The following is a 27,834-nucleotide window of genomic DNA, read 5'->3' as shown; positions in this document are numbered from 1 at the left end:
AGCACAACATTTGTTTACTTTCTTACCAACTTATAATTTGTGGTATATTTCTGAAGCATAAGGACCATCAGATGAGGTTTTGAAATATTTCCTAAAAAGAATCTCAATGAAAACTCAAGGAGTATTTTTTTCTGAGTAATTAAAATTAGATAATCTTTTCATCTATAGGAAAAAATCCAAAATTCTTGGTAAGAATTTCAAGGTATTTCGTAATCTACCTCAACCTTTTCAACCTCCATTCCCAACCTATTTTCCCGAGGCTCCTGTTCCTGCTTTAGCAAATACCTTCCTATTTTCTGTACAGATTGTGTTTTTTTCTACCTTACTGATCATGACCAGGTTTTTTTCCTAACTCCCATCTCCTCCCACTAACCCTCTCCACCTCTGCCCACTGAAATGCCACTGCACCAGGCCGTTCAAGGCCTGGCTGAAATGTTATCTTCTCTAATAAACCCCCTTTAGTTTTCCAGTTGGAATTAGTCTTTTTCCTGGGTTCCCCTGGCACCACCTTATGGTAGTCATCATGTACTGCCTTGTATCATAGATGCAATTAACTCTAAGAATGCTGCAGTTAAAAGGTACACTAAATGTGAAGTTAAATGAATTGATAAAATGGTAAATGTATTTAGAAGCAAATGAACCCAGCTAAAGTTTTCATACTATTTTTTTTAAGTACAGATTTTTGAAATCTTACAAACTATTTTTTATAGAATATAATAACCATTGTTAGAGTTCTTAAGTAAATACTTGAGGTATAATTTAAATTAGGGAACATTTATTCCATTCTGCAGTTTGAACAAAAGAGAATTCCAAAATTTGAAACCTCTTAAAACTTTATGAACACTTGTAATGAAAGACAAATAGTATACATTAGTTTAAGAATTTTCATATTTCCTATTTTTTCCCAGAAATCCTGTGATATAGACAGAGATTATCATACCTAATTTCTTTGGTGATTAAATCAGTTCAAGGAGTTTAGGTTCACCAAAATCAAATATTAAGTGGTAAAAACAGAATTTGAACTCAGGGTTGCCCAGGGTTTTTCTCATTCTAAGTACAGAAATGTTTCCAGAATACTGTGAGTTTCAGAAGATCTCCTGGCTTGTTGGAGTAGGCCATTGAAAAGAATTTCCAAGTAGCTTTTGTTACCTTAAAGTGCTCCACTGAGCCTCACCGGCCGGGCCTTCCTTGGTCTGAATTATCAACATGAAACTTTTCTTTGAACTATCTCATTTCACTTAGTAAAATTTTCAGATTTTTCCTCCTACTCAGCAACAGTTTGGCAAATAAAATTCGTATCAATATATTGCAAATACTTCTGTGCTCATGCATTTATTTAATGGTCATTGAGATTTGTGAGCTTAAAGAAGGGCTGAAATGTGGTTTGTATGAGCTTGTATTAAAAAATACACTTGAGCTTTTCCTAAAGCATAAAACAAAGGATGATTTAACACACTTAGTTTAGGATTCTTCAGAGAAAATGTGCTTTAGATCATTAGAAAACTTTTTTTTTTTAAAAGAACTGAGGTATATGACATACTAGTAAGATAAATTCAGTGCTTTTTGCTAATAAATTCTAGCTTCCACAAGGATTATAATGAAATTATTTTCTACTAGGTTTATTTGATAAAAACAACTGTCTTAATACAAAGACTTTTATCTGGTCCTATGGGGTGAGGGATAACACACTGGGCCATACCAAATTAAGCAATAAAGTTATTATCACATAGCTATCCTTCATATTGTGTGTGCAGTATGCACCAGGTACTATTCTAAGCATTTTCTGTATATTACCTAATTCAATCCTCACACTAGCTCTATCATAGCAGTAGTTTGCTACTACTATCCCATTTTCCAGATAAGGAAGAAGACTAGTAAGCGGTTATAGTGAAAGATCTTCAAATATTTTATCAAGGAAGGAAATTTAAGGACAGTAGACTTATTACAAAGAGAAACAGCCCGAAGAAAACTAATTTTGTGCGTAGATCTGTACTATGAATCAGACAGGTATAGTCAGTTTGGACATTTTATGCTTATAAATTGTTGGTTCTAGAAGAACCCAGAGAACATTTGAATTGATAAGATTCGACTAATAGACTCATAAAAATTGTAAAACTTAGTGAAATATGCATGAAACATTATTTTTAAACAAACTGCTTATTAAAGGCAAGGAGAGTGTTAGTAAAGAGCTTAGAGGGCTAGATTAGAATAAAGAAATTGTCTCTCCCCATCTGCTCTAATTAGCTTAGCTCTCCTGCTTTCATAGCATGCTGAAGAGAGAAGAGTGAGGGGTACTTTGAAAGGACACCGTTTTTATTTACGCTCATTTATAATGGTTTTGGAATGTTTGCCAATTCTCAAACATAAATTTTTAAATGTTAGATCTTTCCTGTAACAATTTGTTACTGGAAGCTTCAAGGCTTTGGGTGCTCAGTTAAGAATTTTGGTCTTTCCTCATCTCTTTGGTTTTGGCCAAATGATTATGTTTCCTCATTCTGGGAAGATTTCTTTGGGTATTTTGATATTTGTCCTGATAGAAGAAAACCTTTCATCATTAACAGGTACTTTAAAATTGACATTATTTTTATCCTTTTTTATATCTATAACGTATTCTCTGTAAAAATAATATTTGATGTGACTGCTATAAGAAATTGAATCAAATACTATTCTATTAATCTTTGATATTGATTCATTTACACTGTTTTAAGAGCTCTCCGATAATTTTGGTTTTCCTCTTCGTTAGTATTTCCTGATTCAAAACTTACTTCCTTTTACCTCTTGTATTGAAATTGGATGTATACTTGACTTCAATAACTTACAATCTGGAAACGAGGGAGTAGGAGTAAAATGGAGAAAAGATTGAATACTTCACTCCTCTCCTCCTTAGGCACCCATGTCTATAATCTGAGATTGACTTGAAAAATCCTTATGTGGCACAAATGTCCGTTTTGATTTTTTTATTGCCTTTCAGTTTTTCTTTGTTACCTTTCGTACTGTATCTTCATTTATCACCAGAAGCCTTGTTTATGCCTTCACTCTGTAGCACAGACCTACTTATCTTTAGAAGAAACCCAAGAACCCACCAGTACAGTTTCTCTTCTCCCGACTGACTCAGAATCCGCAGACTCTTCCCTGTCCAGTGGAAACAAACGACCTCGGGACCACAGAGAAGCTGAGAGACACTGGTTGCTTAGAAGGAGGCGATCCACTCTGTTCCCTAATGGAGTAAAAATCTGCCCTGATGAAAGTGTTACAGAGGCTGTGGCAAACCATGTGAAATATTTTCAAGTCCGAGGTAAGCCAAGATCCAAATCCTTGGGCTCTGTAATGGCATTCAAACATGGTTTTATCGCATTTGTTGTGTCTCATTATAATTCACAATTTGTGATCATTTAGATAGGGACTGAGCCAAATATCTTTCTACTAGCTATGGATAAGGGACTTGCTAAGGATATAGTATTCATACACCTTTGGAGGAAAGTTGACATTTTTTAACGAGAGGAAATGATTTAATTCTTTTTATTAGCACTTTATTAATTATTAGCACTTTAAAAATATCAGTTTCTGTTATGGGATAAATGAATTATAATTTTTACTTCTTCATTACAGTAATTTGCCTAAATATACCTAAAATATATATTTATGAAGCTATACTTACCTATTTGACTAATTAGTTACTTTATATACATAAAATATCAATTTCAATATTTTATAGTATAGACATTCTATAGACTCATACTGCTTATTCTCTGGTTGGTACACATAAAACTTTGACATCTAAAATGATGGCACTTCTCACAATAGACCTTATTGCAACAAAACTAGAATTTTATTTTATTTTTAGCTAAACAGTATTATCCTTAATTTCATACCTTTTTATTATGTGAAGTCATTCTCTGTTTCCTCTGTTTACTAACCAAAATTGCTTAATTGACCATAACATTATCCCTTAGATATTTGGAGGACTCCCAAACTTTGCTTTTTGCCCCTCAAGAACCAATAAAAAGCCATAAGGTAGATGTGATGCTAGTAAACTAAAGTGGAGAAAGATGATGAAATGATGCTGAAACCAGGCTTGCTCATTCATGTTTAAATATTCAATGAATATTTATTTAGCACTTACTGTTTTTCAGGCACTGGGCTGTATGAAGCTTCACTCTGAGCTGCTACTTTATCTTCTCCTTATTTTCCTCCATTTTGTCCTCCCCCTCGTCCTCCCTCACTAAAGCACGTGTTTAAAAAAATAACAATAACAGATATTACATATATTTATATATTTGTTTTTTTATTTGTTAAGTGGAATAATGTGTTAGCACCTTTTATTTTTTTTGGAGAATATTTATATCTCTTGATTGTATTTGGGCCTATCAAACATTATTAAGCAATAAGCTTCCCTTTTACTTTTTGAATGGAAATCCTTTGGCCTGGCCTTTTGTGTATAGGACATATGCCAGAAATAGCGAATTCCAGAGAGTAGGAAGACAATAAAGGAACTGAAGATGAATGAGAGTGACAGTTTATAATTTATGAAAATATAATTTCTACTACCTGGATTTAAAAAAATATTATTTTAAAATTGACCAGACTATCTAGATAGCTGCTTGTTAAATTGAAGAGGAAATGATCCATCATAACCAAAGGAATGTGGTTATTATGCCTTTTAATTGCTTTACTCTTGTGTTTATAAACTCACAAGATACTATTGATAAGGAAGCCAACAAAAAGAAAAGTAAAGCATTCCTAGAATAACTAACTTTAAAATACCGATGCTATGAAAGGGATTATTGGAAAGGCACCTTCTAACACTAAAACGGCTGGGACAGTACATCAAGATTGCAACAATGTTGATATAACTGTTACTGTCATGGTGTTGAGTGTATATTTCATTTGTTATATTTTTAAAAATTAGGAAAAATTAATATTTCAACCTAGATCTTGATTTTGAAGAGATTTTTGAGGAGACAATTGGATTATGTCCTTTGAACCAAGGATTTGGAAATTGGAGAGATCCATTTAATGTCCAACCAATGATCTTAGCTCTTTCCACAAAGCTAACTCAATCTAACGATTTGCCCAATTTTTCCTTCATAGAGCATTTGGTATCATTGCTACTTGGTGTAACAGTTTTGAAAAATATCTCCATTTAAGGAAGAAGCAACTATATTTAACCTAATGATTTGTAGAATTAAACAGATATTTAGGTTGGTTAGAGTAGAATGTAATTGATAGTATCTCTCTTTAAAAAATCGTATTTGTAGTTGGAACTTTTAAAATATAGTTTTATTAAGACACTAGAGGCCCAGTGCACAAAAATTTGTGCACTCGGGGGGAAGAGGGGGTCCCTCAGCCCGGCCTGTGCCCTCTCGCAGTCTGGGACCCCTCGGGAGATAATGACATGCTGGCTTAGGCCTGCTCCCGGATGGCAGAGGGCAGGCCCAATCCCTAGGTGCAGCCCCTGGTTGGGCCCAGAGCAGGACCGACTGGGGAGTTGGGGCGCCGCCCCTGTCATGCACAGAGCAGGGCGGATCAGGAGGTTGCGATGCCACCCTCAGTCACGCTCAGGGTAGGGCTGATTGGGGGGTTGGGGCACCGCCCCCTGTCACACTCAAGGCAGGGTCGATGGGCAGGATGCGGCGCCACCCCCTGTCACTCACAGAGCAGGGCCCATCAGGGGGGTTGGGGCTCCGTACCCTGTCACGCACAGAGCAGGGTCGATCAGGGGGTTGAGGAGCTCCCCCCTGTCACTCACAGAGTAGGGCCAATAGGGGAGTTGGGGCTCCATACCCTGTCACACACAGAGCAGGGCCGATCAGGGGGTTGGGGTGCCGCCACTGTCACACTCAGGGCAGGGCCGATGGGGAGGTTATGGCTCTACCCTGTCACACACAGAGCAGGGCCCGTGGGGGGGGGGGGGGTTGGGGTGCCGCACCCTGTCACACACAGAGCCACAGGGCGATCAGTGGGTTGGGGAGCTCCCCCCTATCAGGCACAGAGCAGGGTTGATCAGGGGGTTGGGGCGCCTTCCACTATCACGAACAGAGCAGGGCTGATAGGGAGGTTGTGGCCCTGCCCCCTGTCACACACAGAGCCGCAGGGCGATCAGGGGGTTTGGGCGCTGCCCCCTTGTCATGCTGATCCCGGTGCTGGGAGGCCTCGCGGCTCTGCTGATCCTGGTGCTGGGAGGCATATTACCCTTTTACTATATAGGATAGAGGCCTGGTGCATGGGTGGGGGCCGGCTGGTTTGCCCTGAAGGGTGTCCTGGATCAGGGTAGGGGTCCCCACTGGTGTGCCTGGCCAGCCTGGGTGAGGGGATGATGGCTGTTTGCAGCTGGTCACACACCCTTCAGGGTGGGGGTCCCCACTGGGGTGCCTGGCCAGTCTGGGTGAGGGGCTGAGGGCTGTTTTCAGGCTGGTGGGTGACTGAAGCTCCCAAGTGCTCCTTTTTTTCTTTTTTTTATTCTGGGCCAGGTTTAGCTCTGAGGCTTGGCTCCAGCTCTTAGGCCTCCGCTGCTGAAAGCAGGTTTCTGGCCTTTGTTTACCTTCTGTATTTGAAACAATGTTGCGATCCTGCTGGCTGAAGCCTGGCGACTAAAGCAGGTTTCTGGGGTTTTGTTTAGCTTCTATATTTGTAACATAGTTGCTTAGAGTTGCAGCTCAGAGGCCGGCAGCAGCAGGCGGGGAACGTTGGAGTCCTCCATCACTGAAGCAAGCAAGCCTCATGTTCACTTTAAGCTGCCTGGCTGCCAGCCGCCATCTTGGCTGGCAGTTAATTTGCATATTGTCCTGATTAGCCAATGGGAAGGGTAGTGGTCGTACGCTAATTACTATGTTTATCTTTTATTAGATATTTTGATGGATTATAAACCACATATTTAAAGTATACAATTTGATTAGTTTTGACAAATGTATTTACCCTTGATATTATCACTACAATTAAGATAATGAACTTATCAATCATCCCCAAACATTTTTTTATGTGCTTTCCCACTCTTACCACTTCCATTTACCTCAGTACTGAGGCAGCCACTAATCTACTTTCTATCATTATATAGTAGTTTGCATTCTATCCTTTTTTACATAAATGTAATCACACTTTGTACTCTTGTTTTTGTCTGGCTTCTTTTACTAAGTGTAATTATTATTTTGTCTAGTTTGTCATTTTATATTGGAATTTTATATTACTATTTAAAGATTGAAAATAGACTGTGTCTTAGGCAGATAAGAAGAAATTGTAAATTTTGGATAGTAACCCATTATCAGATGTATCATTGGCGAATATCTTTTTCCATTCAGTAGATTGTCTTTTTATTTTGTTGATGATGGTTTCATTTGCTTTGCAAAAACTTATTAGTTTGATGTAGTCCCATTTGCTTATTTTTTCTTTTATTTCCCTTGCCCGAGGAAATATGTTAGAAAAAATATTGTTACAAGACATGTCTGAGATTTTACTGCCTACATTTTCTTCTAGGAGCTTTATGGTTTTGAGTTTTGCATTTAAGTCTTTAATCCATGTTGAGTTTATTCTTGTGTATGGTGTAAGAAGGTGGTCTAGTTTCACTTTTTTGCCATTTGCAACAGTATGGATGGACCTAGAGGGTATTATGTTTAGTGAAATAAGTTAAATAGAGGCAAACACTATATGCTTTCATGTATATGTGGAATTTTAAGAACAAAATAAACAAACAAAATAGAAACAGACTCAGCTACAGAGAACAGACTGATGGTTGCCAGAGGGGGTGGAGGTTGGTACCTGGGTGAAAAAAGGTAAAGGGATTAAGAAGTACAAATGGGTAGTTACAAAATTGTCACAGGGGTGTAAAGTACAGCACAGAGAATACAGTCAATCCTATATAATAAAAGGCTAATATGCAAATTGACTGAACAGCAGAATGACTGGTAGCTATGATATGCACTGGCCACCAGGGGGCAGACACAATGCAGGAGCTGCCACCTGGTGGTCAGTGCGCTCCCACAGGGGGAGTGCCACTCAGCCAGAAGCTGGGCTCATGGCTGGCAAGCACAGTGGCGGTGGCTGGAACTTCTTCCACTTTCACAGCATTTAGACATCCACTGAGGGCATCTGGACTGTGAGAGGGTGCAGGCTGGCGGCCAGGCTGAGAGACCTACACAAGTGCACAAATTTTGTGCACAGGGTCTCTAGTATAATTATAATAGCTATGTATATTGCCAGGGAGTACTTGAAATATCGAAGGGGGGGAATCACTTCGTAAAGTATCTGATTGTCTAACCCAGGGCTGGGCAAACTTTTTGACTCGAGGGCCACAATGGGTTCTTAAACTGGACCGGAGGGCCGGAACAAAAGCATGGATGGAGTGTTTGTGTGAACTAATATAAATTCAAAGTAAACATTACATCAAAGGGTACGGTTTTTTTTTTTTTTTAGTTTTATTCATTTCAAACGGGCCAGATCAGGCCCACGGGCCGTAGTTTGCCCACGGCTGGTCTAACCCACTATGCTGTATACCTGAAACTATAATAATCTATAACAATAAAAGCATAATATGTTAGTTAGACAGGACAACCTTCCGGACGACCTTCTGGACGAAGCTGCGGCGGCGGGGGCCAAGGCAGAGGCAGCCGCTGAGGCTGCAGGGGCCAAGCCCCTTGCACGAATTTCATGCATTGGGCCTCTAGTACAAAATAATATTGAATTCAAACTGTAATTGAAAAATAAAATTTAAGAAAGAGGAAATCAGTTAACAACAGTAACTTGTTTTAAGTAACAAAAGACAAACATCAAATTATATTATTTAAAAGAGGTTCCATGCCCTCTCTTCTTCTAACCACATGCATGTACTTCCTCCCCCTCATAGTCACATGCACATAAACATGTCCCCCATCTAACACAACTTCTAAACCTATCTCCCACTGTAAGTTTTACTTTATGATTAGGGAAAGAACTCTGAATTGTGAAAGCTAACAGGTATTTTGAAAATTAATTTTGCTTTAATTTTTTTCTTTTTATTTCTCTTATTGTTCTTCAAGATTTAACAATTTAAGTGACTGTGCTTTAGGGGCTGGAGAAAAGGGAGCACTTCTGTTTTATTAACCTAAGGAAACTTAGGAATCTCTCTGTTTCTTCCTATAATCACTCTCAAAGCTTTACATGTCAATTTTTGTATTAGAAATTCTTGCAACATGATATCTTTTTAAATGTAAATGTTTTTACTTTTACTCTATGCCTTTGCTAGAGGCATAAATCCTCTCCTCTGATTTTTCTCTCACGTTTCGCAATGCTATATATTGTTTTATGGTTTAATTTTTAAAATGTAATGAAAGTACAATATGCAACATGATTTTGAAATATAAAATACCACAGAACAGTTTAATTATGATGTTCCCTCATTTATTCTTTCTCCCCTTAACCCTGAACTCCTCCAGAAAACACTTCACTTTTTTCTGTTTTTAAGAACTTACTGGTTTTTCTCTTCTGACAGATTTCTAATTTTCCTCCATTATTCCCTCCCTTATTCCTCTAGCCATAGGACTCTATGCAAAGCTAGAAACTTCTGTACCCAGCCTGTCTTGCTGCTAGATGTGGCCATGTGACTAAGTTTAAGCCAATGGTATAGGAGCAGCTTAGGTGCATACATTAAAAAATTTTAAATGATGGTACTCTATTTTCCTTCTTTCTTTATTCCCAAAGAAAACAAATGTGGTGCTAGTGGGATAGTTTCTATTAAGCAAATGAGAATGATACCCAGGAGGAGAACAGAGCAATAAGAATAAAAATCCCAAGTGCCTGGAGACTCTCATGGAGGGTAACCAGTTATGTGTCTTAACTGTCCACCTATAGTTGTCTGTTTTGGGAGACAGAAATACCTTTTATAAATATATTTAAGTGTCTGAATTTTGAGGTCTTACTGTTATAACAAATTAACTTATAGTCTAATTAATAAAGAAACTGGCAGTTTAGTATTTTTTTTTAAAAATTAAAGCATTTTATTTAAGTAGAGATACAAGATAATAGAATCCTATATGATAAAAGGCTAATATGCAAAATGACTGAACGGCAGAACAACTGGTCGCTATGATGTGCACTGCCCACCAGGGGGCAGATGCTTAATGCAGGAGCTGCCCCCTGGTGGTCAGTGTGCTCCCACAGGGACAGCGCTGCTCAGCCAGAAGCCAGGCTTATGGCTGGCTAGTGCAGTGATGGTAGTGGGAGCCTCTCCTGCCTCCGCAACAGTGCTAAGGATGTCCAACTGGATCCCCCGAGGGCTCCTGGACTGTGAGAGGGCACAGGCTGGGCTGAGGGACCTCCCCACCCCGAGTGCACGGATTTTCTGCACCAGGCCTCTAGTATTAGAATATAATAAAACATAAAATAGCATTGTTTTATTCTGACAGCCAAAGATTGATGATTATAGCTATGAATATGTTATTTAAGAGTTTTTGACTAGAACCAACCAAATATTTCTTTTGTCTTTCTTGACTACAGACTACAGAATCTGAATTTACTGAAGAAAAAAAAAATCCTAAATTGCTTGGAACACTAGATTGATTTCATTGGACTTCATTTAATACTATCCTGAGTTTGACCCACTCCTTCTTTCCTTTGGTCTTTGCCTATGTTTCTCTCTCTCTCTATTTCTTCTTCTCATTACAGCAGTACCTTTAGCATTTCTTGCAGTGCTGGTTTGGTGGTGACAAACTACTTTAGCCTTTTTTTTTGTCTGGGAAGCTCTTCATTACAGCATCTATTTTGAATAATAGCCTTGCTGCTTATAGTAACCTTGGTTTCAGAGCCTTGCTTTGTTTTTTCATTTTTTAAAAAAATTATATCTTTATTGATTTTAGAAAGGAAGGGAAAGGAAGAGAGAGATAGAAACATCCTAATATAATAAAGAGGTAATATGCAAATTGACCATCACTCCAACACACAAATGGCTGCCCCCATGTGGACACAAGATGGCCTGCAGGGGAGGGCAGTTGTGGGCGATCAGGCCTGCAGGGGAGGGAAGTTGGGGGAGAACAGGCCAGCAGAGGAGGGCAGTTGGGGGCGACCAGGCTGGCAAGGAAGGGCAGTTAGGGGTGATCAGACCAGAAGGGGAGGGCACTTAGGAGCAATTGGGCCAGCAGGGGAGCAGTTAGGCGTTGATCAGGCTGGCAGGGGAATGGTTAAGGGGTGATCAGGCAGGCAGGCAGCAGCAGTTAGGGGCAATCAGGCAGGCAGGCAGGTGAGCAGTTGGGAGCCAGCAGTCCTGGATTGTGAGAGGGCAGTCGGACATCCCTCAAGGGGTCCCAGTTTGGAGAGGTACAGGCTGGGCTGAGGGACCCCTCCCCATCCTGGTGCACGAATTTTGTCCACCAGGCCTCTAGTCAATGATAAGAGAGAATAATTGATTGGCCACCTCTTGCAGGATCAGGGATTGAGCCCGCAACCTGGGCATATGCCCTGACTGGGAATTGAACCATGACCTTCTGGTTCATAGGTCAATGCTCAGCCACTGAGCCAATACTACCAGGCTCTGATCCTTGCTTTCATTACCTTGAATACTTCATGCCATTCCTTTTTGGCCTGTAGAGTTTCTGATGAGAAAGCAGCTGACAGCCTTATGAGAGCTCCTGTGTAGCTAACAAATTGCTTTTCTCTTGTTGCCTTTAAGATTCTCTCTTTGTCTTTAATTTTTACAATTTTAATTAGGATGTGTCAGCATGGGCCTGTTTGAGTTCTTCTTGCTTGGGAGTCTCTTGCCTCCTAAACTTGTGTGAGTTTTTTCTTCACCAGGTTAGGGAAGTTTTTGCCATTATTTTTCAAACATGGTCTCTATCCCTTGCTCACTTTCTTCTCCTTTTGATGTTTCTATGATGTGAATATTGTTCCATTTCATGTTCCACAGCTCCCTTAAGCTGTCCTCCTGTTTTTTAGTTGTTTTTCTTTTTGGTTCTCTGATTGAGTGATTTTTTTTTACCCTGTCTTCTAATTCATTGATCCAATTCTCGGCTTCCCCTAATCTGCTGTGTATTCCTTCCACTGTGCTCTTTATTAGTGCTATGTCATTCTTCATAGTTACTATATCTTTTCACATGCTGTTGAGCATCCTTGCCATCAATATTCTGAACTCTATGTGTGATAAATTTCTTATCACCATTTCATTTAGTTCTTCTTCTGGAGAATTCTCTTGTTCTTTCATTTGGGGCTTGATATTTGTCTCCCCATTTTGGCTGCCTGTGTGGATTTGTGTCTATGTATTAGGTAGATCTGCTATGACTTCCAGTTTCTAGTGCAGGACAATTTCAGATGCTGTTTGTTACTGGCCCTGAGTACCCTGTTTGGAGCTATCAGCAATCTACAGCTTGTGGCTCCCTCTGCTGGGGGACTGGGTGCCTTTGGAAAGGACCATGATGTGCACCAAGGTCTGCTTTTCCTAGCCCTGGGCCCTGAATTAGATCAGGTAAAGACTCAAAGCCTCCAGAAATCTGCCTCTGCCTGCAGTCTGATTGTATTCAGTCTTGATTAGCCTCAGGCTATCAATCACAGTGTGGGGCAACAGGTTTTCCAACAGGGTGAGGAAATTGCTTCTGCCTGCAGACTGATTGTTATTATTAATCTCTTATTAGGGCCTCAGAAACTCCAGAGGGTGGGGCAAGGGGTTTCCAATAGGTTGGGTCAACTGCCTTCCCCCCAGGCAAAATCCACCTGGATAGCAAAGGTCCCCCGGGGAAAGATGTCCTTCACAGCATGAGGGAATGACTCTGCACAGGAAATTGGAGTTTCTGCCTTCTGAGAGCCTCCTACCCCGGCTTCTGCTCACACAGCTCCAGTATACTCTGCCCTCCCTCTGCCGGAGCTCAAGGTTAGTGGCTGCACATTGCCCCGACCCGCGGGACAACAACGGGGGAATGAAGAGACACCCTAGGAGAATGAAACAAACAAGGGACACGAAAGAATGGAGGCAAGACAAGTCCTGATCAAGCCTCCCACTTTATTCTCACCGCGGCAGAATATATACTGTTTTAGGGACGGGGGGTGGGTAAAGGGGTCTATGGGCAGTAACCTATTACTAGAGATTTATTAGGCTCCTGATGGCTGTGCTTATCAGCGGAGATGTGTGCTTTAGCAGGCTCCGGGATGGCTGTGTGTTTATCAGTGGAGATGTGTGATTTAGCGGCTGTGTGAGGGTAGTTTATCTTTAGCTGCTGGCCAATTTGCAAGACACAGGTGGTTTCTGGTAATTAGGAATTTCTGGAGGAACCAGAAACTTATAGTTTTTAAGATGGCTTTGTCTAAGCCAATATTTCTAATGGCTCCCAACAGCACATTTTGTGCATTAGCCCTTTAAGAGGGTGCCTGCATTTCCAGCCATCTCTCCCTAGCAGACAGTAACCCTGTTGCTTTTCACAGCCAGATATTATGTAGGCACCTTTCTCAGTTCTGGTGCTCTGGGCTGGAGAACCCACTGGGGTTAGCTTGGGGGAACCCCCCCACAGCTGAGATAGCCCTCTGGAACTTCAGCTGCTCTCTGTGGGAGCCCAGCCAGCGCTTTTACACCTCTGCATTTCCTACCAGTCTCTATGCAGTCTCCACTTTCTGTCCTTGGTTATCAGCATTCTCTCCAGCTATTCTTCTGTTAATTTTTCAGGATGGTTTTTCTGTATTTTAGTTGTAATTCCAGTTTGGTCCTGGGAGTGTGTCAGTGTAGCATCCATTTACCCTGCCACCATTTTGGAATTTCTGTCAGGGCATACTTTTCGATACCTTCTAAGTTTACTGAGAATCAGTTCTATTAGTTTTTAAGTGGATTTCCTATATTTAAGCTCATATCATCTGTATATATAAATAGTTTTACTACTTATTTTCCAATTTTGATGCTTTTTATTTCATTTTCTTGCCTAATGGCCCTGGCTTGAACCACTGACGTTCACTTTTATTACTGAAGTTTAGCAGATTTTCCTAAATAAACGTTATTCATTTGTTGTATGCCCTTAGGAACATTTCTAGAGACTTGAAATGGTTGGTTATTAAATAATTTTTACCAGTTTTGCTGGGAAGTAAGTCCATGTAGCTCTTCACTTTCTCATGTTGGAACTATAACTCTGGTAATTGCATTTTAACAGACTAGGTATAAAATGGGTAAGCTTGACTTAAAAAGAATGAATTTCTGGTCCAGCTGGTATGGCTCAGTGGTTGAGCATCAACATATGAACCAGGAGGTCATGGCTCAATTCCTGGTCAGGGCACATGCCTGAATTGTGGGCCTGATACCCAGTAGGGGATGTGCAGGCGGCAGCTAATTGATGGTTTTCTCTCATCATTGATGTTTCTATCTTTCACTCCCTCTCCATTCCTCTGTGAAATCAATAAAAAAATATATTTTTAAAAGAATTAATTTTTGATGGGGATATTTTAGACCAAGCATTGAATCGCTGAGGGTTTGATTATAGGAGGTGGGGGACACCCTCCAAAGCATCATTTATAGGAGACAGATTATGCTATGCTGTGAATCCATAAAAGAGACCAAGAGAAGGCCTGCTATGAAACCTGATATGATTTCTATTTATCTAACATCTCTATATATAAAAGCCTAAGCAACCATTATGACTGGTTAACCGAATGACCAGTCAACTGGTCGCTATGATGTGCACTGACCATCAGGGGGCAGATGCTCAATGCAGGAGCTGCTCCCACAGCCAATCTCCTGCGGTCCCTCCCCATGGCCGACCAGCCCCGATTGGCCCTGATTGGGACTGAGTGAGATGGCCCTGATCAGCCCCGATCGCTGGCCAGGCCGAGGGACCCCATGTACAAACTCATGCACCAGGCCTCTAGTATAATAATCCTATCTAATAAAAGAGAAACATGGTAATTGGCGTATGACCGCTACACTTCCCATTGGCTAATCAGCAAGATATGCAAATTAGCTTCCAGCCAAGATGGTGGCTGGCAGCCAGGCAGCTTGTAACTAACATGAGGCTTGCTTGCTTCAGTGACGGAGGACTCCAAAGTTCCCCACCTGCCTTGCCGGCCTCTGAGCCTGCAGTTTAAGAAACATTGTAACAAATATAGAAGCTAAACAAAACCCCAGAAACCTGCTTTCAGCGAGCCGGGATCTCAGAGCTGGAGTTGATACAGAGTTTCGATTATAGAACCGAAACAAACCAGATACCTGCTTACAGGAGCAGAGGCCTAAGAGCTGGAGCCTCAGTTAAAGCTGGCCCAGAATAAAAAAGAAAAAAAGAAAAAAAGGAGCGGTTGGGAGCTTCCGTCACCCGCCAGCCTGAAAACAGCCATCAGCCCCTCACCCTGGCTGGCCAGGCACCCCAGTGGGGACCCCCACCCTGAAGGGTGTGTGACCAGCTGCAAACAGCCATCAACCCCTCACCCAGGCTGGCCAGGCATCCCAGTGGGGACCCCCACCCTGATCCAGGACACCTTTCAGAGCAAACCAGTGGCCCCCACACATGCACCAGGCCTCTGTCCTATATAGTAAAAAGGTAATATGCCTCCCAGCACCGGGATCAGCGTGACAGGGGGCAGCGCCCAAACTCCCTGATCGCCCTGCGGCTCTGTGTGTGACAGGGGGCAGGGCCACAACCTCCCTATCAGCCCTGCTCTGTTCATGACAGGGGAAGGCGCCCCAACCTCCTGATCAGCCCTGCTCTGTGCCTGATAGGGGGGAACTCCCCAACCCCCTGATCGCCCTGTGGCTCTGTGTGTGACAGGGTGCGGCGGCCCAACACCTCCCCCCACCCATGGGCCCTGCTCTGTGTGTGATGGGGTAGAGCCATAACCTCCCCATCGGCCCTGCCTTGAGTGTGACAGGGGGCGGTGCCCCAACTCCCCTATTGCCTCTACTCTGTGTGTGACAGGGGGGAGCTCCCCAACCCCCCTGATGGGCCCTGCTCTGTGCGTGACAGGGGGGAGCTCCCTAACCCCCTGATCGACCCTGCTCTGTGTGTGACAGGGTACGGAGCCCCAACCCCCCTGATGGGCCCTGCTCTGTGCGTGACGGGGCAACGTCCCAACCCCCTGATCGGCCCTGCTCTGTGCGTGACAGGGGGTGGCGCCACAACCTCCCTATCGACCCTGCCTTGAGTGTGACAAGGGGCGGTGCCCCAACCCCCCAATCGGCCCTACCCTGAGCATGACTGAGGGTGGCATCGCAACCTCCCAATCCGCCCTGCTCTGTGCATGACAGGGGGCGGCGCACCAACTCCCCAATCAGCCCTGCTCTGAGCCTGACCAGGGGCTGCACCTAGGGATTGGGCCTGCCCTTTGCCACCTGGGAACAGGCCTAAGCCAGCAGGTCGTTATCTCCCAAGGGGTCCCAGACTGCGAGAGGGCACAGGCCAGGCTGAGGGACCCCCCCTTTCCCCCCCGAGAGCACAAATTTTTGTGCACCAGGCCTCTAGTATTTTTATAAGATTCTATAAACAATTTTAAACATTCAGAACAATTGAAAGAATGATATAAGAACACCATATTCTTACCACTGAGCTCTATAGTTAATTTTATTATATTTGCTTTACCACATATCTACTTATCCAATCATTTTATTTCTTGGATGTATTTTATAAATTAAAGACATCCATACATTTTCCCTTATACACTTCAGCATGAATATCATTAACTAGCGCTTAATATTTGTTTACCTTTTTAAATGTGAAATGCATTAATCTTAAGCATACGTGTTTATATCTCTTCCTTTATAAAGTGTCTGTTTTAGTCTTATACCTATTATTTAATTTTAATTGTTTGCTTTTCAAAATTAGTGAGTTGTTGGAATTCTTTATATATCCTAAATCTCAGTTCTGTGTAAGATATATGTAATTCAAATATTTTCTGCTAGAGGTATGACTCAGATATTCATTTTTATAATAGTGTCTTTGATGAGCAGAAGTTTATTTATTTATTTATTTATTTATTTATTTATTTATTTATTTATTTAAATGGTCAAATGTTCTAACGTTTTATTTTTTTATTTATTTTTATTTTTATTTATTTATTTTTTATTGCTTAAAGTATTACAAAGGGTATTACATATGTATCCATTTTATCCCCCCGCCCTAGACAGTCCCCTAGCCTCCCCTATCCCCCAGTGTCTTATGTCCATTGGTTATGCTTATAGAGCAGAAGTTTTTGTTTTGATGAATTCTAATTTAATTTTTGTCTGTTTTTCTCTTTTAATTAAAGACATTTTTTTCTGTTGTTTCAAGGTATTTTAAAAAAACCTTTATCGTTTAAACTATTACATATAATATTACATATGTCTCTTCTCCCCCCCCATTGATCTCTCCCCAGTCACCCCCATTCCCCAGCACATGCCCTCACCACCCTAGTGTCTGTATCCATTGGTTATGCTTATATGCATGCATACAAGTTTAAAATATATTTTTATTGATTTTAGAGAGGAAGGGAGAAGAAGAGAGAGATAGAAATATCAATGATTGCCGGGGTCCAACCCCAGCGGGTCCAGGGGTCCCCAAAGGCGTGGACGGAGTCGGCGAAGAAGGAATGACATGGAGACAGCGTTCAGTTGATCAGCAGCCTAGCCAGGATCTCTAGCCCGGATCTCCAGAGAGGTTCTGCTTCGGATCTCCAGCGAGGTTCTGTAGCCATGTTCCCTCACTAGGTTCTCCAGCCAGGTTCTGTCCAGGCTCTCCAGTCAGGTTCAGTGTCCAGGTTCCAGTCAGGTTCTCCTGCCAATCTCTGTAGTCAGGTTCAGTCCAGGATCCCTTGCCATGTTCTCCCGCTAGGCTCTGTCTCTAGGCTCCGAGGCCAGTCCCGGTCCAGGATCCTCTGGCATGCTCTCGCCAGCGAAGTTCTTCTGTCTCTAGGCTCCGTGTAGGTTCTGTCTTCTGAATTCTGTCTCCTGAGTTCTGAGTCTTTCTGTCTTGTTACAACTGTATTTATACCAGTTGATTCAATCCTATCAATCTCTATTACAAAGGTTAGGGCGTTTCTTATCTCCATTCCAGGGAGAAAAGATTATGTAGTTTAAGCATGATTGTTCGTAGTTAAAGGGATTAATTACCCGCCTGGCACTTAGTTGAGGGGTTTTATTCCCTCCCTAACTTCAGGGGAAAATCCCTACCTGGGGATTCAACCTTTCTCGGAGAGGTGACTTTGGTTAAAACACAGCGCCAAGAAGGTGAGCAAACATATTAAGAACCGTATGCCATATATGCCAGGTCCCTTGAAACAGCAAGGATGGACCGGCTCCCGGCAAATGATGAGAGAGAATCATTGATTGGCTGTGTCCTGCATGCCCCATCCTGGGGATTGAGCCCACAACCGAGGTACATGCCCTTGACTGGAATTGAACCTGGGACCCTTCAGTCTGCAGGCTGACACTCTATCCACTAGGGCGAGGGGTCATTTTTTTTTTTCTTTTATACTTGTTGCTTCTGTGTCCTGGCTACAAAATCTTTACCTGTCCTCAAATCATGTAGATACTCTTCTGTGTTTTCTTTTAGGACCTTCATAGTATTAGCTTTTCTATTTCAAATTATTTTTTTCTGTATATTGTAAAGAAATTATTAAGATTTATTTTTTTGTCCTTATAGATATATATGTCACAGACATTAACTTTTTCTTTGTTTTTACCAATCTTGATGCACTTTTACATTATCTTCTGGTGTTTACTAAATTTTCATAGGGAAGTTTTAAGAAGAAGAAAAGAAGAACTATGAATCTACCAGTGATCAGGTCTGCCTCAGTCAGTTTCTGCTGGACTCTTCTATATGTTGTAGGATAAAAAGTTCTACAGAGCAGTAATAAGGATACAGTTTTCACTGAAAGATAAATTAACTTTGCAACCCTAGGTTCATTTTAACCTTGAAAAACCAATTGATAGACCTACACTGTTCAAATATTTCACTCTCTGTTAGAGCCTAAGAGTTGATTTTTGTCTTAGACTGTCTTCTTCCATCACACAACTGTCAGAAAACCAGAGCCAGGATCCAATCCTATATAATAAAAGCCTAATATGCTAAGTGTCCAGTCGTCTGTTCAACCAATCAAAGTGTAATATGCTAATGATATGCTAAGGCTGCTCAACTGCTCGCTATGATGTGCACTGACCACCAGGGGGCAGGCACTCCGACTGGTAGGTTAGCTTGCTGCTGGGGTCTGGCTGATCAGGACTGAGTGAGATGGGCCGGACATGCCCTGGAGTCCTCCTGCAGTCCTTCCCTGACTAGCCAATCTCCTGTGTCCCTCCCCGGCCCCAATCATGCACCAGTGGGGTCCTTTGGCCTGACCTGCACCCTCTCACAATCAAGGACCCCTCGGGGGATGTTGGAGAGCCAGTTTCGGCCTGATCCTGCAGGCCAGGCTGAAGGACCCCACTGATGCATGAATTCATGTACCAAGCCTCTACTATGATAGTAACACCTGATATTCAGGTAGTACTATGGAGTTTATAAATTACTTTCACAAATAAGGTAGATAAGGCAGTAATTATTAATACCATTAAAAAAGAGAGATGAATACATCAAAGCATTGAATGATTAGGTAAATTACCCAGGTTTGTCAAGCTAATATGCAGCCAAGGTAAGGCTAGAATTTAGATCTGATTCTGTGAGTTTAGGGCAGTGATGACGAACCTTTTGAGCTTGGCGTGTCAAAATTTTGAAAAACCCTAACTTAACCTGGTGCCGTGTCACATATAGAAATATTCATAATTTTTTTTGATATTTGCAACCACAGTAAAAAAAAGATTTATATTTTTGATATTTATTTTATATATTTAAATGCCATTTATCAAAGAAAAAATCAACCAAAAATATGTATAAAATGAACAAAAACAGAAAAACAATGTACATTTAGGAAAAAATAATGATAAAAATGATAATCAAATGGTATGAAAACTAGAAATTAGTGACTTTTTTGGTGCTGAAGTTTGTCTGTTAATTCTTTGATTGCAGGTTCATACTTGGTGCACTTCAAGGCCAAGCAAGCGCCACTAACTTCATCTGTTAGCCGGTTTCTTTTGTTCGTTTTTATATTATTTAATGCTGAGAACAAAGTCTCACAAAAATATGTTGATGAAAAAATTGTTAGCAAAGCCATCGCTAGATTTTTTATGTCCCTAAAAGTGTCAGGTACTCTATTCCAAGCACTCAAAATTTCTTGTTCGTAGTTGCTATCTTCTTCATTATTCAAACGATTTCATTTCAGATTTTCAAGTTTCGACCTTAAGTCCAAATGCTACCTTGAAAATCTGCAAGTTGCATCTCTAAATCGTCAATTTGCATCCATTGGAAATCCTTTAATTCCAAAGTACTGTAAATAACTACATCCGGATACTTAATTATTTTAATGGTCTGTTCTAGGCTTCTAAATTGGTCGAATCTTTCGCTGAACTGTTCAAATAATGAGTTTACTGTATTCTGGTACATAAGGGTGGACTCCATTACACTCGTCGTAGTGGCCTTCTTGAAATACGTTTTTACCTGAGGAAAATACTTATAAGTTTTAGTTTCAATATCTTGCTTGAAAATTTTGTTTACTTTCAAAAGCTTTGATGTATCCAAACATACTGTCAATACTTTTGCCAAAACCTTGTAATTTTAAGTGCAGTTCATTCATATGAACAGAGAGATCTGTAAAAAACATCAAATTGCTGACCCACTTATGATCATTGATCTGAGGAAAGTTTACCAGATCCTTATTCTCAATAAATACCGTAATTTCTTCAAAGCACTCCACAAATCGCTCAAGTACTTTACCTCGACTCAGCCATCTCACATTATTGAACATCAGTAGTCCATTGTAGGTTGAATCAACTTCCTGTAAAAGTGCAGAATATTCTCACTTGTGAAGGGGTTGAGAAGCTATAAAATTCACAATTTTTGTTACAATTGACATTAAGTCATTCAATTCTGAGAATCCCGATTTGGCACACAACATTTTCTGATGGATAATGCAATGAAAAGGTACAAGTGGGTGTATAATAGCTTCCATAAACAATTGCAGGAATCCCACATTTTCCCCACCATATTTGGTGCCCCATCTGTTGTGACTGACACAATTTTAGAGCTATCAATGTTTAGGTCACTGAATGTTTTTATAACAACCTTACATATTTCGTTTCCTGAGGTACTTATTGGCACTGATTCTAACTTTATCAATTCTTCTTTCATTGTGAGACCATCAGAATATCTAGCAATAATGGCCAACCGAGCATTTGATGTGACATCAGTAGTTTCATCAAGAGAAATCGAAAAATATTTACAACTATTTAAGTCTTTTTTTAATTGATGTTGTACGTTTTTGTTAAGATCTATTATTCTGTCTTTGATAGTATTTCTACTGAGTGGTAACTCAGAAATTCTTTTAATAATATCATCTTTATTTTTTATATTGTGAAATAGAGCTGGTGCACATCTTAGAAATGTTTCCTTAATAAATTCTCCGTCACTGAGGGCTTTTCCATTGCTGAGCTATGGAGTGAGCAATACAGTAACTTGCTGATGTTAAATTTGTAGAGCATCTTACAAATTTAATGATGGCATTTGATTGACTTTTATAGAGGTGTAGCTGCCTAGAAATGTATTCCTTCCTTTCATCGATACTTTTTTTCAAGAGCTGACAATGATTAGTTTCAAAATGTCTCTTTATATTCCACGTTCTGCTTACTACCGTTTCATTACAGACTGTGCACAATGATCTGTTGTTTCTGTAGACAATCCTGTACGTCTTGGTCCGTATGTCTTGAAAGGGTTGGCTACTGCTACTTCCACTTCCTTTATCATTCAATCTTGCTTTTTTATTTTTTTGATTCTCCATCTCAAGGCTGCAAAAATAAATAAATATAAATCACGGCGTTTTTTTTTTTTTATAAAAGGTTGATAGGTTTCTTACCTATTAACTTTTTGCAGTGTTGTTGCACTGACTCCTGGTGCAAAACAATTCAAAGATAGTATGTATAACCAACAAATATATGGTGCTGTAATCAATTATCCGACATGCAGAATGTCTCGTCGAGCACTGTTGCGCTGTATATCTTTTTCTTCTAACCCTCCCACTCCTGTCTCCTAACGAACATGGCGATCAAGTGCGTCTGTTTGCCGAATGCACCCAAACACACGGGAAGCTTACCCGAGGCACATGTTGACAATAACGAGGCCGTTTCCAGAATTGGGCATTTTGTCACTCGAGTAAAAATAAAATGTCATGAGTAAAGATTAATCTCTTTATAGTGCAATTTTTAACCTTTTTATATTAATGTCAGTATTGGAACAATGTATCTTGGATGTTTTCACTATGTATCTTTGCTACGCAACACCAATGTACATGTTTACATCTGGTTTTAGAATTGCATTATTGATCATGAGTAACGTGAGTAATAATATTACTCGAGTGATGCCCAACTCTGGCCATTGCGAGAGACAAATACTTGAATTATGCATTTTTTTGTCTCTGTCGATGTGTGTCACCCAAAATGAGTTTGCGTGTCACCACACACGTGTCACAGGTTCCCTATCACTGGTTTATGGGCTCCACCTCAATATGCTGCTTGTTAAGAATTTAGTCTTCCTGCATTAAAAAATAATTTCTTTGACCTCTGTCTATTTATATTCTTCTTTCTTCCTTACCACTTTCCTCTTCCCTCCCATCCTAAGCTATCTATTGCCCAGTATTCTGCATCTGGACACTGAAATGGTTAGAGTATAGCAAGACATTCAATGCTGTACAAAATGTGCAGGTAGCTTGTTGAGCATCTTTTCAGATTTGATTCTATGGAATAACTTAGCAGATAGATTGGATTAATTTTTATTTTACTACTGTAGGGGCATTTCTTCTGAATATCATTTTCTGTTCTTTTTAGTTCTCATATCTTTTTTTAATTAATAGATTTTATTTTTTAGGAAAGTTTTTGGAGTACAGAAAAATTAAGTATAAAGTCCAGAGAGTTACTTATACTGCTATTGTTCCCCCACCAATAACCCTGGATCTATTTTGTTCATCAGTATATTTTATCCATTAGATTTCACATATGAGTGAGATCATGTGATACTTATCTTTCTCTGACTGACTTATTTCACTTAGCATAATATTTTCCAGGTCCCTCTATGCTGTCTCAATGGGTAAAATATCCTTATCTTTTACTGCTGCATAGTATTCCATGGTGTAAATGTACCAGAGCTTTTTTATCTACTCATCTACTGATGGGTACTTGTGCTGTTTCCAGATCTTAGCTTTTTAAATCATGCTTCTATGAACATAGGGGTGCATTTATTCTTTCTGATTGGTGTTTTGGGTTTCCTAGGATATATTCCTAGAAGTGGGATCATTGGGTCAAATGGCAGTTCCATGTTTGATTTTTTGAGGAAACGCCATACTAGTAGTTTTCCATACTGGCTGCATCAGTCTGCATTCCCACCAACAGTATACTAGGGTTCCCTTTTCTCTACATACTCACCAGCACTTGTCATTTGTTGATTTGTTGATGATAGTCATTCTGGCAGGTGTGAGGTGATATATCATTGTTGTTATAATTTGCAATTCATGGATGATTAGTGATTTTGAGCATTTTTTCATATGTCTCTTGGCCTTATGTATGTCCACTTTGCAGAAGTGTCCATTTTTAAATTGGATTATTTGTCTTCCTTTTGTTAAGCTGTATGAGTTCCCTATAAATTTTAGATATTAACCCCTTATCAGATGTATCATTGGCAAATAAGTTCTCCCATGTAGTGGGATCTCTTTTCATTTTGTTGGTTTCTTTTGCTGTGCAGAAGCTTTTTATTTTGATGTAGTCCCATTTGTTTATTTTCTCCTTAGTTTCCTTTGCCCTAGGACAGGGGTGGGCAACCTTTTTGTGAGTGCATGCCAAAACCAGCAAAATCTCTGACTCAAAATTCTTCTGTGTGCCAACCCTAATTTTTTGAGAACATGTTACATCTACTTGATATCTCTTAAGGTGTACATATGTGAAGAACCTTGAAGAAATGATAAAATTCATTTGAGCGACAAAAACACAGTATATGATGATGAAAAATACATTTTTTTAATTAAATCTTTATTGTTCAGATTATTACATTTGTTCCTCTTTTTTCCCCCCCCATAACTCCCCTCCTCCCAGTTCCCACCCCACCCTCTGCCCTCACTCCCCACCCACTGTCCTCATCCATAGGTGCACGATTTTTGTCCAGTCTCTTCCCACATCTCCCACACCCCTTCCCCCCCCAAGAATAGTCAGTCCATTCCCTTTCTATGTCCCTGATTCTATTATAATCAACAGTTCATTCTGTTCATCAGATTATTTATTCACTTGATTCTTAGATTCACTTGTTGATAGATGCATATTTGTTGTTCATAATTTGTATCTTTACCTTTTTCTTCCTCTTCCTCTTCTTAAAGGATACCTTTCAGCATTTCATATAATCCTGGTTTGGTGGTGATGAACTCCTTTAGTTTTTCCTTATCTGTGAAGCTCTTTATCTGACCTTCAATTCTGAATGATAGCTTTGCTGGGTAAAGTAATCTTGGTTGTAGGTTCTTGCTATTCATCACTTTGAATATTTCTTGCCACTCCCTTCTGGCCTGCAAAGTTTCTGTTGAGAAATCAGCTGACGGTCGTATGGGTATTCCCTTGTAGGTAACTGAGTTTCTTTCTCTTGCTGTTTTTAAGATTCTCTCTTTATCTTTTGCTCTTGGCATTTTAATTATGATGTGTCTTGGTGTGGTCCTCTTTGGATTCCTTTTGTTTGGGGTTCTCCGCGCTTCTTGGACCTGTAAGTCCATTTCTTTCACCAGGTGGGGGAAGTTTTCTGTCATTATTTCTTCAAATAGGTTTTCAATATCTTGCTCTCTCTCATCTTCTGGCACCCCTATAATTCTGATGTTGGTACGCTTGAAGCTGTCCCAGAGGCTCCTTACACTATCCTCGCATGTTTGGATTCTTTTTTCATTTTGCTTTCCCGGTTGGATGTTTTTTGCTTCCTCGCATTTCAAATCATTGACTTGATTCTTGCGCTCCTCTGGTCTGCTGTCGGGTGTCTGTATAATATTCGTTATTTCAGTCTGTGTGTGCTTAATTTCTAGTTGGTTCCCCAATATAAGATCGAGGGTCTTATTAGTTTTCGTGTAGATCTCATTAAGTTTATCGGCAGCTTCTAAACAGTTCTTGAGAGACCTTAAAAGTGTGGTTCTGAACTCTATATCTTCCATTGACAATTTTGTCCTGTTTCTTTGTCTCCGCATTTTGTTATGCTTCCTTGGTGCACCCCCTAGTGGTCTTTGTTCGCAGTCTTATAGTTAAATCTTGATTGTTGTAGCTAATTCCAGGGAGGGTTTGACCTCCAGGCCAAGTGGCTATGAGAATCAGCTGTGTCAGCAGTGAGAGAACTTCTGTCCTCTAGGGAGGTGCTAATCTAGCCTTTGCCTGAGGCTATCTGGCAAATGCCCATGTGCAGGGCTTGGGCGGGGCGGGTCGCACAGGATCAACAGGGTGGGCCGGAGAGAGCAGTTATGGCGGCTCTCAGTCCTGTCCCCAGGGGCTCTGCCTCTCTGAGTCCCAGCACCCACTGCAAAGCTCGGAGAGAAAGCTGCACTCGCTCTGACCAAAGCCAGACAGTCCCGCTTCTCCCGTTTGAGTCTGGGTCCCTAAAGACTCTCCAGGATCTGGAGCTCAGAGTCTGCGACTCCCTCCCGATTGAAAACACCAACCGCACCCTCCGCCACCAGCCAGCTCCGCGCACTCCGCACCTCAGAATTTGACTTCAGCACTGCGCCTCCTCTGAGTGTCTGTGTGCATTTCTCTTTCCTCCTAGTTGTAGGACTTCCACTCAGCCAGCGTTCCTGTGGTTCTGGGTGATGTCCCTTCCGTTTTTTGGTTTCACTTTTGAAGTAGTTGTTCAAAGCAGCAAACTCCGGCGTTAACCTATGCCGCCATCTTGGTTCTCTACATTTATTTTTTAATGTATACATGTACACTGATAGTCCAACAGAAAACTTTATGACTCGGTTTGATATTATCAGTGGGACTTTTGCTGCTGCATCACTGATGACAGATTTTATGTCAGGTTTTTATTTCGTGACTTTCAGAGATATGCATGAGCTACTACTTTCATCCGTCAGGCTACTCCTATTACGAGACTTAACAAAATTCATCACTGAGAACAAAGATTCACAAGCGTATGTGGATGAAACCAAAACACTGGTTGGATCTAGGAAGGCAGGGAGAGTTAAGACAAAGGCATAGAAATTGCTCTTCCCCTCTCTCATCCATCCATGTCTATGGTCTTTAAGATAACTTGTTATGTAAAATTATTTATTTATCTAAGATGCACCTACACTGAATTTATCTGAAAAATAAAAAAGTCGATATTAAGAAAAAAATTGTAAATGGAAGATTATAAGAGAGGGTTTCCCGTGCCAGCAAAAGTTACTGGCGTGCCATGTTTGGCACGCGTGCCAGGGGTTGCCCACCCCTGCCTTAGGAGATGTATCCATAAACATATTGCTACAAGAGATGTGTGTGAGATTTTGCTGCCTATGGCTTCTTCTAAGATTTTTATGGTTTCTCGACTTACATTTAAGTCTTTTATCCATTTTGAATTTATTCGTGTGTACGATGTAAGTTGGTGGTCTAGTTTCATTTTTTTGGTCCAGTTTTCCCAACATCATTTATTGAAGAGACTGTCTTGACTCCATTGTATGCTCTTGCCTCCTTTGTCAAATATTAATTGAGCATAATTGCTTGGGTAGATTTCTGGGTTTTCTGTTCTGTTGCATTGATCTATATGCCTGTTCTTGTGCCAGTATCAGGCTGTTTTGATTCCAGTGGCTTTGTAGTATAACTTGATATCTGGTATTGTGATTTCTCCAACTTTGTTCTTTCTCAAGATTGCTATGGCTATTTGGGTGTTTTTTGGTTCCATATACATTTTTGTAGTGTTTTTTCTAGATCTGTGAAATATGCTGTTGGTATTTTAATAGGGATTGCATTGAATCTATATATTGCTTTCGGTAGCATGGACATTTTAATGATGTTGATTCTACCAATCCATGAACGCGGTATATTCTTCTGCTTGTTTATATCTTCCTCTATCTCTTTTTTCAATGTCCTCTAGTTTTCCAAATAAAGGTCTTTTACCTCCTTGTTAAGTTTATTCCTAAGTATCTTAATTTTTTGTTGTTGTTGCAATGGTATTATAAATGGGGTTTTGTTTCTCTTTCTGAGAATTCATTATTGGTGTATAAAAAGTCATTGATTTCTGGGTATTAATTTTGTATCTTGCTACATTGCCAAACATTTATTAAATCTACTATTTTTTTTAAAATATATTTTATTGATTTTTTACAGAGAGGAAGGGAGAGAGATAGAGAGTTAGAAACATCGATGAGAGAGAAACGTCGATCGGCTGCCTCCTGCACATCTCCTACTGGGGATGTGCCCGCAACCCAGGTACATGCCCTTAACCGGAATCGAACCCGGGACCTTTCAGTCCGCAAGCCGATGCTCTATCCACTGAGCCAAACCGGTTTCGGCGATCTACTATTTTTTTTGATGGAGTCTTTAGGGTTTTCTGTGGGGAAGCACGGGACTTGGTTGGAAAGTCTATAAGGATAATTCTCCAAAAGGTCAGAAGCCCCCAGGGGGACCTTGCCAAAGGCGGCAGACCCTGCCTTGACTTTTTCAAACAAGTCTGATCCTCTGAATATTTTGCTGGAATCTTTATGTTTATTCTTTAAACGTCCTTTTTATTTTATTATTTTTTTAAAATATATTTTATTGATTTTTTACAGAGAGGAAGGGAGAGAGAGAGTTAGAAACATCGATGAGAGAGAAACATCGATCAGCTGCCTCCTGCACATCTCCTACTGGGGATGTGCCCACAACCCAGGTACATGCCC

At 40.6% G+C, this 27,834-nt stretch overlaps 1 protein-coding gene across 1 annotated transcript in view; it reads left to right on the top strand.

Annotated features, from left to right (window-relative positions):
• Positions 1-2,083: 2,083 nt before the first annotated feature.
• Positions 2,084-27,834, top strand: part of IMPG2 (interphotoreceptor matrix proteoglycan 2) — a 99,463-nt gene continuing 73,712 nt past the window's right edge. The window contains exons 1-2 of the mRNA XM_059688007.1: positions 2,084-2,561; positions 3,044-3,295. Of these exons, the coding sequence (XP_059543990.1) occupies positions 2,477-2,561; positions 3,044-3,295 (337 nt within the window). The 5' untranslated portion in view covers positions 2,084-2,476. The remainder of the gene's footprint in view (positions 2,562-3,043; positions 3,296-27,834) is intronic.

The sequence above is a fragment of the Myotis daubentonii genome, chromosome 3 (assembly GCF_963259705.1).
Source record: "Myotis daubentonii chromosome 3, mMyoDau2.1, whole genome shotgun sequence".
Lineage (NCBI taxonomy): Eukaryota > Metazoa > Chordata > Mammalia > Chiroptera > Vespertilionidae > Myotis > Myotis daubentonii.
Note: the sequence above shows the minus strand (reverse complement) of the source record. Positions and strands in the feature narration are given on the sequence as shown.